The sequence below is a fragment of the Hydra vulgaris genome, chromosome 06 (genome assembly GCF_038396675.1).
Source record: "Hydra vulgaris chromosome 06, alternate assembly HydraT2T_AEP".
NCBI lineage: Eukaryota > Metazoa > Cnidaria > Hydrozoa > Anthoathecata > Hydridae > Hydra > Hydra vulgaris.
In genome coordinates, this window is record NC_088925.1 from 20427076 (window position 1) to 20442500 (window position 15425).

The following is a 15425-nucleotide window of genomic DNA, read 5'->3' on the forward strand; positions in this document are numbered from 1 at the left end:
TTAAATTATTATAAACTCAAATTCATTTTATTATGAGTTTCTTGAAATTATTAATAGTCAAACATATTTCATTATGAATTGGATATGATATCCTTTTCCAAGCAACCTAGCTAGCTATGAGCTTACTGGTCACGGGGATCGAGAGGCTATTTGTTATATAGGGCGGGGGGCGGTGGAAGACAAATTTTTTTTAAAAAAATTTTATTTTTTAATTTATATTTTATAGTTTATTTGAAAATTTTAAAAAAAGTAAGAGCATGACTCTTGGCGCCCCTCCCCCTCCCCCACTGTTGCCCCATTTACTGGGTCAGAGTGCCCACACGTAAAAACTAACCTCAGAATCAGATTCTTCAGCCCAAAAAAGTATTATACTAAAGTTTTCACAAGATTTCATTAACAAATAACGGATTTATGAATTTTTTCCAAAAAACCACATTCTGGGCACACTGTGCTCCCCTCCTCCCAACAATTTTTCAAATAAATAACTTTTATAAAATTGATTGAAAAATTGCCTAAAAAGCAAGGTCCTTAAAACTAAATTGGGGCCCCTTAATCCAATACTGCCCCCCCCCCTCCTCCTATAATAATTTTTGTTCCTACGGGCCTGCCACGTTACGGTAATAAAGAAATAGTAAAATACAGAAAATATCTGTTAAAAAAGTTTCTCCAACAGGTGAAGCAGCTCAATTTTTTAGTTTTTTATCGACTTATAAAAACTCTCTTTAAAAACAGTTGGCTTTGAGAAAGAAGTTAATTCTAAAAACCTCTATAAGAAAATCAGAATAACAACATTAAAATTGCGTTTTTTAAGTGCGTTTCTTAGAACCTTAAACATATTCAAATATCTTTGTAAATGAAATTAGAATAAGCATTTATTTAAATTAAAATATACAAATATTTTTTTAAGTAAGGAAAACAAAAATAAAATATTTTGTTTTGAGAGATAAAATTATGTTTAAATAATGATACAATTAAGATTAAAAAAATGGAGTCTTCAAACGAAATCCAGATCATATTAGAAAAATTAATTTTCATTTTTGCCAAATAAATATATTAAAAATGCTCGCAATTTTGCTCGATTTATACTCACATCTTAAAATTAAACGGGTTTTGGCACAGAACCTAAGTGCGTTTCGGATTTTCCTGTTATTTCATTTCTTAGTTTGCCAACTGCTTGCCTTTGACGACTTTGAAAACAAAAAAATATATTATTATTATTACTAATATTATTTTTATTAATAAAAAAGTGTTCATTAAGCTGTTTTTAAACTTCTTAATCAGATTTAGACAGTAATTTACGAATTTTTTTGCATTATTTTTTAAATACTCTTTTAAAGGTTGTGTCGCTTAGGATTTCTTTACATGTTGAAAACTTTGTGTTATATACAAGAAGAAAGCTTTTTAGAATTAAATGTTACAAGCATCATAATTAAAGTTGATTTGTCCCCAATTAAGTAATTTTGTAACAGACATGTCAGAATGTATACAACATTAAAATTATATAAGTGGAAACACTTATCTATACTTTTTTTTATTGCACTGTCGTTGTAAGTCTGAATTACAACAGCAAAAATGTTTTTAGATTCAGAGGCTTATTTGAGCACCTTACACATCGTTGAGACTGAGCTTTTTTTTTTCATTAAATGGTCAGCGTAACATTTTGTATAAATGCAATCCATAAGCTGCTAGATCACTTTGATCACGAGAAATAATTGATTACATTTTTCTTTCATATTTTGTCTAATTTAATTTAAGTTTTTTTTGTTTAAACGGTATACGCACGGATAGCTTATTTGGATAAGGCGTTCACTTCATGTGGTTCGCATCCAACTAGTATGATTTTGAATAAGACACATATTCATAGAATACACATCTTATTATATTAGATTTCTTTAACTATTTAAGCCTCTCAGTGCATTTTCTAAGTAAGGCGCACACACAAATATACATATTTTTTAAGCTTCAAATATTCCATGCCGTATTCACATTTTTCACATAGCCTTAATTGCTTCATATTATCTTTCTATTTTGTGCGTTTTTTATCCCCAATTTTTAGCGCTTTTTAATTTTAGATTATCCGCTTTCTATTGCTTTCTAACGTTCGGCTCAGTGCGCTTAGTTCTACACGCCCCTTCCTTTTGGTCTACTATATTAATGAAATATACGTAAGCAATTATTGATAATAAATTTTTGCTTCAATTTTGTGCTTTAATATTGGAAATTTGTCCAACACCTTTTAATAGTTTTTAGCTAACTTTTAATAGGAAAAAATTTTTTTTTTTTTTTTAGATTGACCTATTTGAGCTTAATTTTATAAAACCGTTCCTAGGAAATTCTAAAATTTTTACATCTTTAACATCTAAATTTATTGAAACGAAAAAACAATGAAAAAGTGGGTTTACACGTTAGCTGGAGAAATTCAAATAAATTAGGACAATAATAAAGGTAAAACAATATATAGGAAATATCTTAGCTTATCAGCTTATCATACCTTAGCTTATCAGTGTTCTCGCGTTTTAATAAGTTTAGAAAATGTAAAAATATTAGAATTTTCAAGGAACAGTTTTATAAAATTAAGCTCAAATGAGTCAAATCTAACGAAAAACTTTATTTTCTCCTTTTTAGTTCAATTGAAGAAATGTTGTATTTTTAAGAAAAATATTTTTAATAATTATTTATAAGTATAAATCAAAGTTAGGGAATTTTTTAAGTCATAAAACTAAAATAAACAACATCTGAATCTTTTATAGTATTTATGACACTTTTTAAGAACACACTGCAAATGGAACATTTAGCTCAAATTACGCATAAATTAAAAAGAATTAAAAAACATTAAGTTGGATGCAAGGAGTCGAAAAAAAACCCATAATAAATTAACTTTTAGCTAAATGAACAGAAATATATGTGCAATGTCAGAAAAAATTTGATAAAAAAATAATTTTTAGTGAAAGTTGCTCCAAGATTCTTTTAACTCATTTTTTAAAGTGCAACAGAAATTTTATTAAACACGAATTTTTGCTTTACATTCAATTTTAGCACTTTAATTACTTATTTTTCCGAAATGTTATTTTCCAATTTTAATTAAATCCTTAACTAAAAGATCCGTTAATACAAAATGAAAAATTCATTAAATATTTCTATAAATATTAAACATAATTGTATATAAATGTTAAAAAAAATTTCAGTCAAAAAACTTCTGGATCCATCACTGCTTCACATTCACTATCATATATTCAGTAATTGACCAATATCTGGCGGTTACATCGATTACAATTATTTTGATAACAGTTACATCGATCGTTTCTTTAAATTTCTTTCACGATTATCGCTTCATGTGTACATTACGCATCACACATAATCTTTTTTAGAATATCGGCGAAATGACGTTTATATCACCACAATACAATGTATTTTTTTAAATAATTTATTTTCTAAAATTTTAAATCGTAGTGTTCTTATGTTTCAAGTAAAATTACATCTGAGTCATAGGCTCTGTCAAAAACACTTTATATTCAAATAATTGTTCACTTTGAAACTAAATAAATATTGTATTATATTGAAGCCTTAAGATTAAATAATAGTTACAACAGTGAGAAAAATAAGTTGCAATATAGCATTAGAGGATTGAAAATGGATTGCAATAAAGAGTAAATGTGTCTTGCAATAATTTTAATAAGGAGGAAATTTGTCACTTCTATACCTTGAACATGAGCAATTTCAGAAAATCAATAATTCGAGCACACGTGATTATTATTAATTTTATTGAGACTATTTACAAATTCAATTTCATTAATGTTTTTAAAACAAGCTTTGTTAAGAATTAATTAGCTTGCTCTTCTTCTTCTTCTGCAACTTTCCATTTATCGGAGACAACTTTAAGTTGAGATAATTTTTCTACAAAAAAAAAAAAAAAATTAAACATTTTTGTATTATTATATATTTTGTATTTAGAATTATCAAAACACCATTTAATAAAAAATAAAAATGAAATACCTAATGATGATGTACACGGTGAATCAGAGGGGGTAATCTTTCTTCTGCGATTATTTGTTTTCTAAAGCATTACTTTACATATAAATTTATAGCGCTAAAATTACTTAATAGAAAAAAATTTAAATTAAAATGTTGAGAAAAGAAAAAGAGGGAGTGAAAAATATATATATATTTTTTTGTCATAGTTAAACAAAGAAAACAAAGTTAAACAAAGAAAAATAAAATCCAACACTCAGTAACACCCTAAGTGTCAAAACACAACAAAAACACCCTAGCCAAAATTGGATTTCAGCACTAAAAAACATGCCGGACAAACAACAATTGACGTACTGTGAGCAATTGAAATAGAATATTTTATAAATAATCACATAAAACATTTTTTGGAGTTATTAAACTCCAAAAAATGATTTTAAAACATTTTGTAAAAAAACTGGCAGTTAATGAATAATTCTTATTTAAGAGATGGTCTAGAATGTTCTTTTATATCTACTTTAATAGTTTCTAATAATATTTTGTCATATAACAGTTTTTAACAATACATAAAAAATATCAAACAATAATAATAATATAACAATACTTAGCAGAAATTTTATCAAGCAATAAATCTACCAATATTAGTCCAATGAAAACTATACAGAGGGTTTTTTGGTAGGGATAAAAGAGGTCGTGTCTGTAATAAATAGTTAAGAAGAACCCAGTGATATATTTGATAGAAACAAAAACTTCTTGACACTGAAGATAAAATGCTTTTCATCTTTATGTTTCATAACAATATTTCATAACATTTCATGTATTGTTATGAAACACTAATTTTAATGAAAACACTAAATTTTTTAAAGACATACATATGTATTTAAGCACAATGGCATGTTATATTATAGATGCATTATGTAAATTAACAACAAATGCTACTTTAAAAATTTTTAAACTCACATTTTTTTGAGGGGTTTTCTTATTGACAGGCAGCTTTTGGTCTTGTAATAGTGTGTGTTTATTTTTATTGCCATTTAGAGAACTACATAAATCCTAAACAAAAATTAAAAAAATTATTAAAAAAAACATAATTTTTATGGTACTTTAATAATTAGCTACAACAGCAAACAGATATTACCTCTTCATCGCTAGAATTTTTTGAGTCACCAGTATCTGAAGACATTTCATTTTCAGAGGCTTCTTGCATCCATAAAGGAAGTGATGCTTTATGTAAATTGGATTCGTTTTTAATTCCTTTGAAAACTTCTGTTTTATTCTAAAGATAAAACAGTTTAATAATAAAATTTAAAAACATGTTTAGTAATTGTAAATTAATTTTATAATTTATAAATTAGTATTATAAATAGTATTATAATATATATACTATAACGCTAATATTATAAATTAGTATAACTAGCATATCAATCAAGGTTGGCAAATACTAGTGAGTTTTTTTTGGGGGTAACTTTAGGTTTTATTGGATTTTTTTGGGTTTTATTTTTATTTTGTATCTGTTAAATTTAATTTATATGTTATTTTAATTTAATGATAATGAAAATTAGTATAATTTTCTACTTTAACTTTATTTAAAACAAATATTTTATATAATGTTATTTAATAATTGATATAATGTTATTTAATATTTGATTATAATTAAAAATGTCAATAAGAAATGAGAAAAAAAAGGCTGAAGAATGGGTGGAAGTAACTGAAGTTTCAATTAAACTTCAAATTTGAACTTGAAATTCAAATTAACAAACTTGTTTCTTCGGGGATTTCTTGTTTATAAAGGTTGGTGTTTTGGAGTTAAAGAGTTAAGAGAGGGTTGTAACCACAATAAGGTAGCCTACTCAACTGTAGTGGCCTTCTGAGCCTTTGGAGATGAACATAAAAAATAAAAAAGATAAAATGATATCTCAATCTGTAAAAATATTTGATTAAAAATTGTGATGTTTTTCCAAATAATGATTCAAATATTAGTAAATCTGCTCTGGTAGCTGTTATTGTTGGTTATAATAGTTAATAATAATGATAGTTAATAATCATTTAGTTAATAATAATAATTAATAACTAATTTAGTTAATAATATAATAGTTATAGTGTTAATGTTATAATACTTCATAATATTATAAAATATCTTTAAAAAACTCAATAAAACCCAGATTGCCCGGATTTTATCGAGGTTTTTTTTAGGCAGGTTTAATTGGGTGGGTTTTTTGGATGGGTTTTTTAATGCCAAGCCTTATATCAATAATAAAAAAAATACTTTATTATCTGAGAGTTGATTATTGTTTAAACCTTCGTTTTCAACAAGCAAACTACTATTTAAGTAATGAGTTACTAAAAAAAAAGGAAGAAAGTTAATGGACAAGAAAATAAATGACAGAACACCTAAAAACTTGTATGAATCTGACCAAAAAAAAAAGACAGGAAAGTACTACAAGACACTGATGTTCAAGGAAAAAATAGATTAGTAGATAATAAAAAATATACTTTTGAGCATGATAGAGCAGCTACAGTAAAAAGACTTAAGCATAATGCAGAGGCGTGTAAAATTGTGCTTTGATTTAATAGAAAACAAAAGTATAGCTGGGTTGAAAAGAAAAAGAGATGCAACTTTACAATAATGGGAAAGAGACGCAAGCTTGGCTTATCAGATAGATAATTTGAGAATACACAAAGTAGAATGCTCAGTATGATGGAACAGTATGATTCAGCAGAGGTTACACAGGCCTTGTCATAAGATTCTGCTACATAACACAAAATTGTAATGTATATAAAATATAAATGTCACTTAACTCAGCATTGATATTTATATTGTTTGAAGAATAAATTGCATCTATTGCGTATTTTAAAATACTACATTGTAATGAAATTTAATATAAAAATATGCTGAAATGCATTAAAACTTTAATTATAATAAATTAAATAATATAATTATAATAAATAATTATTAACTATAATTACATTTTATAATGTATTTTAACATGGTTTTATAATGTATTTTAACCCTTTATTTCTCATTGACGTCATATGGCATCATTGACTTCATATAGTAAAGATAGGCATTATGCTGATCATGTGGGGGAAGCTTTTGTGCTTATGAGTAAAAGTAGCGTTTTCACACAACCTTTACAAACAATCACATTTCCTCCACATAGTTAGCATACTACATATTTTTGCTATGTTAAGTCAATGACACCATATGGCATCACTGGGAAATAATGGGTTAACATTGGTTAAATGGCTGTGGATGGTCTGAAAAAAAAGTTGTCTAAAACTTAATAAGACAGTCCTACTACTCCAGAAAGTGCTGCTGTGGAGGTAAAAAAAATACAAAAGCCCATAGCTAGAAAAAACTTTCTTTTGACAATTAAAAGTTTTTTTTGCTATAATATGCTGCAGCCGTTTTTCAAAATGCCTTAATATGCTTAATACGTATTTCAAGAAAAATGAAGTTAAAAAAAAATTATTAGGAGAATTTACTCTTTGTAAAATGTTTTTTGAAACTAATGAATTTTTGAATTTTTTCAGAACTCTTTAAAAATATTTGCAGTTCAAATAAAGTATTTGCAGTTCAAATAAAGTAATTGCAGCTTTCAGTGCAGTTTAGTTCAGTGCTTTCAGTTCAATTCAGTGCTTTCAGTGCAGTTTAGTGCACTTAAAAAATTTTTATGTATAGTAAATTGGTGTTTGCAAAGAAACATTATATAAATTGTTTTTAAGTATAAAACTAGTTTTTTTTTAAACTTTGTTGTATAGGCAGGTTTGGCGCTTAACTATGCCTATAGTTAAAACTTCACGTATATAACGTTTTAAAAGGATCGTATGTAATATGAGTTAACTTTTCTAATAATTACAAGTCTTTTTTGCTCAAGCTGTTTTGTTTTGATTATTTGTATGTATGTTATTATATTTAAAAAAATTAACAAGATTGAAAAAACACGACACATATTGCCTCATCCATGTGGAAAATTTGAAATTTCAATTTTAGATTTGCCCCTCTCTTGATAATTTCTGATTGCTAAAATTATGTTATCTGCTTCATAAACCATTAAAAATGATAGACAACGCTTTTTCGTAAATCGCTGAAGCCACAATTTTTTTGTGGCAAAAAAACTAGAAAAACAAACAAAAATAAGATTTTGTTTAAATTATTAGGAAAACTTTTTCTATTAAAGACATATGGAATATATTTCTATGGGATATATTCTAATAAAGACAAAAACTATTTATTACTATTGTAATAAACAGGGCCATCCCAAGGGGAGGGCCCTGTTTATTACAATAGTATTAAATAGAGGGAGCGGGGTAACTAGCCCCATTACGAATTTTATTAGTCGGCAAATTGGACACTGGAGTCGGCAAAATTGGATTTATAGTTTGCAGTCAACAAATGTCAGAAAACGAGGACCTTTTTTTTTTGTTTAGATAAGTTAGTGGGCAAAATTTTTTTTTTTGGCTTTAGTCGGCAAAGAAACGACACATCACCCCCCACTCCTTTAAAATCTCTTCAGGACGGCCCTGGTAATAAATACTATCTCTTATCCGTGAAATGACATATCTGTACCAGTTTTATATATTTTTATGCAATTGTATGCAACATAATTAAAATTAATCGAAAAATAATCAAAAGATAAATGCAAAAGGAAACTTGACGCATAATGGTTTATTTTGCCACGAACCGACATCAATGCGCAAAATTTTTTTGACATTAACTTTCAGATTATTGTTTAATATTTTCTCTAGTTTTTAATCATATTCATAAGAATGAACTTTTTTTTTACAACTATGTTTTAGTGGTCTTAGATTTTTTGCTATATTATTATTTTTTTGCTAAAATTTTTTAAGCAAGATTGAAAAAATTTCAAAATTTATTACGCTGAGAGGTCTTAAACCCCCCAAAACAACACTGATGACAGCGCACTTAACCACTGAGCTATCAATGAAATGCATTTAACAGAAAAACAAACCTAATTATAAGTCTCTTATAAGCTCTACTTATATGGAAAAGGTGCGCATGTTAAGCTTTTTGCTCTTAAATTTTTTTTCAGAATTAATTATTTTACTAATAAATATTGAAGTAAATAAGGAATAGGTATAAAAATAATTGGTGTGGAATAAGTATGTATAGAAATGGTAGGTTTGGTAAAGACCCATATTTTACGGATCTAGAAAGCTAGGATATATAAAGAAAAAGTATAGAAAAGTTAGGTTAGACTTACAAAGACTCATATTTTTATGGGTCCGATCTCAGCTAGTATTATAATAATATCTAACCTTTTGATGCTTGTATGCGTAACATATTGGGGAACTACCAACTAAAAATTCAAACATAAAAATAGAAAAAAGTATTGATAATTCAAAATATAAATATAAATATTGTTTTTTTAATTTATAAATATTATAAAATTTATAAAAGTATACTAAATACTAAGTGAGCTATCATATAAAAAAAAATTTAAAAATCAAAATGTAACCTTTATCTGGAACATTTATATCATATAACACATTCAAGTGATGTTTTTCGGTACATTGGGAGTTCATCTTTCTTTGATTTTTAAGTGGTAAATTCAAACCACAATCAAGACTTTTGGCTTTTTTAAATTCCTTAAGTCTTTGTAATACACCTAAGAATAATTATTTGAATTACAATTTGAAGTAAATATTTATAGTAATCAAATGTAATCATCAATCTTTCAAAAATCAATCTTTCCTAGAATTAACGAGAAAATAAATTATTGTTTAAAAAAATGTCCATGTTATCCATTTTAACGTCAATATATTGTTTAAATTGTATAGCATTTGGAACAAGTAATTTTCCATGTAGCAGCAAGTAGCAAATATACATATAAATGCAGAAGAAACCTATTATAAAGATTCTAAAAAAAATTTTATGGAGTATCTTATAAATAGAAATTTGACATTAACACACAGAAAATACTTTGAAAAAAATTTCAATAAATAAGGGATTCTTGATTCTTGAAATGGTAGAATTTGCAACTCAAATACAATTTTACATTTTGTTGAGTTATAAAAATAGTAAATTGAGGAAGAAAAGGAAAAAAAACAAAAGGCAAAAGAATGATGTTTATTAATAACTTTTTTTATCTACTGTTAAAAAAGTAATTTTAGGAACTATAAAGTTAACTAAAAATAAAAATGGTGACTAAAATGGATAGCACTCAGGATGTTGATGTAATGGATCAAAAATCTGTTTGTGTTTGCTATATCAATAATAGTGATTATTTTTTCAAATAAGTTTTTTTACAAATAAAAATTTTACAAATAAAAAGTAGTAAAGGTGAACTTTATAAATAAATGGAAGATTGCAATTTTGAATATAGGATAAAATTTAGTAATATAAATGGTCAATCATTAAATGGAGCTAACAAAATAATTTAGTAGAACAAAAAATTTTAAAATGTTGTTTTATAAACAAAAAAAATACAGACTTGATGAGACACTAAGGGCATTCCATGTCAAGTGGAGCCACTTTTTGGTCAAATCCGACATCACCGACTCGAATTTTGATGAAAATTGGTTCATATGTTGGGCATATGGACAGAAGAAACACATGTAAATTTTTTTGACTTAGATCTATTATTTCCTGAGATATGACCTTTCAAAGTTATGACCTTTTCACTTGACCTTAAAAGTTCAAATAACCAAATGACCAATAACTTTTTTTCTAGTTCAATAGAAAAAAAGTTATTGGTCATTTGGTTATTTGACCTTTGACCCTGGTTGATGGCAAAGGTCATAATTTTATTTTTATAAATTGCTTTTTCTATTGTAGATGACCCATGAAAAAATCTTTTTGGGATTCCCGTAAACAGCTTTGGGATTAATATTAAAGTATATGTAGGTTCTAAAAATTTAATTTTTAATATATATATATATATATATATATATATATATATATATATATATATATATATATATATCTATATATATATATATATATATATATATATATATATACATATATATATACATATATATATATATATATATATATATATATATATATATATATATATATATATATATATATATATATATATATATATATATATATATATATATATATATATACACACACACACACATATATATATATATATATATATATTGTTGAAAAGTAACAAAAATGCCTTATTTAGCAGTTTTAACTAAATGGCAATACAGTGCTGAATGCAGTATAAAATTTACACCATTACCATTGCAATACATATTTGCTAATAATAAATTAAAAAAGCTATAATAGTTAACGATAATGCAAGTTAAGTGCTTTGGCTGCTCCTTCAGACTCCTGTAATGAAGTATGACCGACCAGTTGTAGTTTTGGGTTCGACTGCTAGCAAAAGATTATTCAAATCAACGGTAAAAATATCTGGAGGATCTGAAGGAGAAAAATTGACCTGGACCATAAGGGCGAAGGAAGCTCATGGTTACTTCTCTTTTTTCTGGATTGCTCTCCAACACACAAACTATCCAACAATGTTCACACTACTCAATATAATTGAATAGTGTAAAATAATGACCACTAATCAATATAATTGATTAGTGGTCATTTATTGGTCATGGTATGGATGTTGTAAGCTTGCTTTTGCCCTTAACGTTTAACAGTTACTCCAACTCCACCACAAGGGCCCTTACCATGACTTGTGGCAAAGAAATGCCATTCAGCTACCAAAATTCGAATACCAAAGTCCTCCTTGTGATAGCACAGATTAAATTCTTGCAGTTTTTGTATTGTGCTACACAGCCATCACTAAAATAAGTTATTTTTAATACTTCAAATTAAACTTTTAAAAAAAAAATTAATTTACGCTGAAAAAGATGAACTGTAATTGTGTTATGAGTATTACATTCCAAATGCAGCACATAACTTCCATGACAAATTCCTTCATATTTATAATAAAAAACAAAAGGATGTAAAGTTGCTTGACTATTTGTCCAGTGATATCCCTGTGCTGCATCTTGTATAATAAATGCATAATTTTCTGAAAAATCATTAATAACCAGAAATTCTCCATCGGACAAATTGTTTTTCTTCCAGTCTAAATATTTTGCCTGCTCTTGAGCAATAAAATTATGTCTAGTAAGTATTTTCAAGCTCCCTAAAAATCTTTCAATAAATTCATCAGTGGATTGTATAAATGGTTTGATGCTGGGACCTATCTGTTGTACTCCACTGTTTATACTCAATTTCTTCAACTCCTATGAATTCAAAGCATTGCAACAGCCATTGTTTAGCATAGCAACTCCAGGGCAACTTTTACACCTGCCTAGAGGACATGCTGGCAAGAAAGAATAGCATTGAATTTTAGCCAAGCATGTTTGTAGTTCTTAATAAGGGTTTCTAGTTCATCTTCTAGTTGTAAATCATCCATATGTGATCCGACTATCATGAGCTTAACATTTTGATGAATGGTACATACACACAGTGAGTACTACTTGCTCCTGCAAAGACATATTCTTTTGGACGTAGCTCTGCAAACTTTGAAAACCCGATTCTGATATTTGGATACTTTTCTGAAAATAATTGACAAACTTCCTTTAAATTACTTAAAACTAATCTTTTCTGAATATGTTTTCTTTCCCCATTTTCCATAGCAGATAGAAAATCTTTTTTTCAGGCATGACACAGCTAACAGTATCAGAATAATAAAACTCTTTTACCATATCTTTCACATGTACAGGTAGTGATTTCCTTTTTTTTGGGTTAGGGGTTGATAAAACACCTTTGGTTATTAAAACTTCTTTTGCTTGAGATACAAGTCAATGTGAACAATTAAACTCTCTCATCACATTTCAATTACTCCATTGAATAACAAATATTGTCAAAATCATGATCTTTCCACTCTTACTTTGCGTTGATTTATACTTATCCTGAAGCACTTTAACAATGTCATCAGCGCATGCATTGAAAACTTTTTTTCAGTTGCTTTGTATTCATATCTTCTGAAGTATCAATGGCAATAGCATCTGAATTAGGTGATAAAAGGTCTAACTTCCTTTTTATATGTTTTTTAAGCTTTTTCTTTTTCTCCGGAATATAACTTTTAAGAATTTGTAACTTGCATTTATCTAAGGGTGACTCACCCAATAACAACAAGGATTTATTAAAAATTGAAATTTCTTCTTCTTGGCACTGATAATTTTTATCTCCCTTGTCACTACAAATATCTTGAGAGCTGAAACTGCCTTGAGAATCTGACTCTGTATTACAATTTGCAGAATTTTCATCATCACATAATCCTATTTCGGAAGGTAAGCCAGTGATCCTCTTTCGGCAAGTATCACATAATTTTGCTCTAACCATAAGTTTTGAGGGATACATAGCTACCTGCCGACTAGTAATCACCCTTAAGTTTTTATATTGTTTTTTCTCGTGGTGTTGGAAAGGATCATAACAATAGTGTTGTCTCTTCTTTAACTCATTTAATTGCGCTTGAAATGCCATTTTTAATCTAAATTTAATTTGAAAATTGGTAAAAACTTCTTCTTAAGTTGTCTTTTGACGACTAATTTAATAGAAATGAATTATTTGTTTTAATATAAATATATATAGCTTCAAGCCTCATATAATTCAATACTGACTTAGTATGTATATATAGTACTAGTATTTAAATTACAACCTAGAAAGTAAAAGGAAAAAAGTAAATAATTAATAATATATATCTACAATAGGCTATTAATAAATGACCTCAAAATATCACATTTGGAGGCCAATAAATATTAAATTTTTAGAACCTACTTATACTTTAATATTAATCCCAAAGCTATTTATGGGAATCCCAAAAAGATTTTTTTTAATGGGATATCCACAATAGAAAAAGCAATGTTAAAAAAAAAATTATGACCTATGCCATCAACCAGGGTCAAAGGTCAAATGACCAAATGACCAATAACTTTTTTTCTATTGAACTTATCACTTTTTTGTATAGAGACAAAGTTGTTCGTCTGTGCAAGAACTTCTGTTTGCCACCAAAATCAACTTCCTAAGTATAATAGCAAAAAAGTTATGATATTTTAAATAACCAAGGTCAAGTGAAAAGGTCAAAATTTTGAAAGGTCATATCTCAGGAAATAATAGACCTAAGTCAAAAAAATGTACATATTTTTCTTCTGTCTATATGCCCAACATGTGAGTCAATTTTCATCAAAATCCGAGTCAGTGATGTCGGATGGGTGGCTCCACTTGACGTGGAATGCCCCACTATTAATAAACCAAATTGATAATTACAGGGTAGAAAATGTCCAAAGAATAATAGATCAATCAAATATGAGTTTTCAAAAAAAGGCTTTTATTCAATACAGAAGAAATTGTTGGTGCTCAATTTAATACATCAAATAAGTTTTAACAATAGCCTAGAAAAGAAAAAATATGATAATATATTTGTTGTATAATGGTAATATATTTATATTTTACTTATGATATGCACAAAGTTAATTTCAATGACAATGATTTTAGCATTGATAAAGAATATGCAGATGATTTTAAATGTTTAACTTACACAAGTTATTTATGTTAATTAAACTAAAATTAATTAATCACTTTATAATATTTTTATTTTTTAATCACTTTCTTTTATACTTTCTGTTACAATTTATCACTTTATAATATTTTACTTGTATTTAGTTTATTTAACGGATGGAAATAATGGTTCAAACTCTGGTTTTATGCATAGGAAAAAATCAGCTTCTAAAAAAACTAGCAAATCTTATTGTTGTTTAACTTGTTGTTTTAAGGTATTATATAAAACTACCATGAAAAATTCCAATTAATAAAATTCCAATTAATAAAATAATTAATAAAAAATAAAACTTTATTGTGTAGCATTTTTTTTTTTTACATTTAAGAGAAGAGATCTATGAATTCTAAAGTCTATAATAAAATGATTTTTTACTAATCTTCTTTTAAGAATAAAATAAATAACAAAAATATTTCTACTCAGCTTGCTGATGCTAAAAAAAAACCCTTTTTTTTTTATCATGCATTCAACATCTACAAAATGCAAGTGTCATCTGATAAATAAAAAAATAGACTTGTTTTTAATCAGCTGATTAAACAATACACCTAAGTAATAATTTTATGCATTAATTTTACCTTGGTCTTTTTGCGTGATTTTAAATAATCCAAATTATGTTCAGTTTACAAATAAACTATTTGCTATATAAAAAATGATTTTCAGAACATCAAAACAGATTATCAAATGCTAACCTGTGTCACTATCTTTTGAATCATGCCAGCTTCTACTAAATCTTGTTAGCTAAAATAATTGCAAAAGCTAAAACAATTGTTTAGGTTTAAAAACGCAGTTAATGAAGTCAATTCAAAGAAAACAAAGCAATAACGCAATTCAATGAATCAAAATGAATTTAAAATAAGCAATTAATGAATTCAAATCCGCTTTACTTTGATTTGGTCGTTCGTTACAAAACTAATA

At 26.9% G+C, this 15425-nt stretch overlaps 1 protein-coding gene across 1 annotated transcript in view; it reads right to left on the minus strand.

Moving 5' to 3' along the window:
• Positions 1 to 3732: 3732 nt before the first annotated feature.
• The window catches only part of LOC100197998 (uncharacterized), a 29484-nt gene continuing 17791 nt past the window's right edge, over positions 3733 to 15425 (minus strand). The window contains exons 4-10 of the mRNA XM_065799512.1: positions 15200 to 15248; positions 9447 to 9596; positions 9247 to 9287; positions 5105 to 5242; positions 4927 to 5019; positions 3994 to 4054; positions 3733 to 3894 (exon numbers count right to left, since the gene is read on the minus strand). Coding sequence (XP_065655584.1) covers positions 3821 to 3894; positions 3994 to 4054; positions 4927 to 5019; positions 5105 to 5242; positions 9247 to 9287; positions 9447 to 9596; positions 15200 to 15248 — 606 coding nt within the window. The 3' untranslated portion in view covers positions 3733 to 3820. The remainder of the gene's footprint in view (positions 3895 to 3993; positions 4055 to 4926; positions 5020 to 5104; positions 5243 to 9246; positions 9288 to 9446; positions 9597 to 15199; positions 15249 to 15425) is intronic.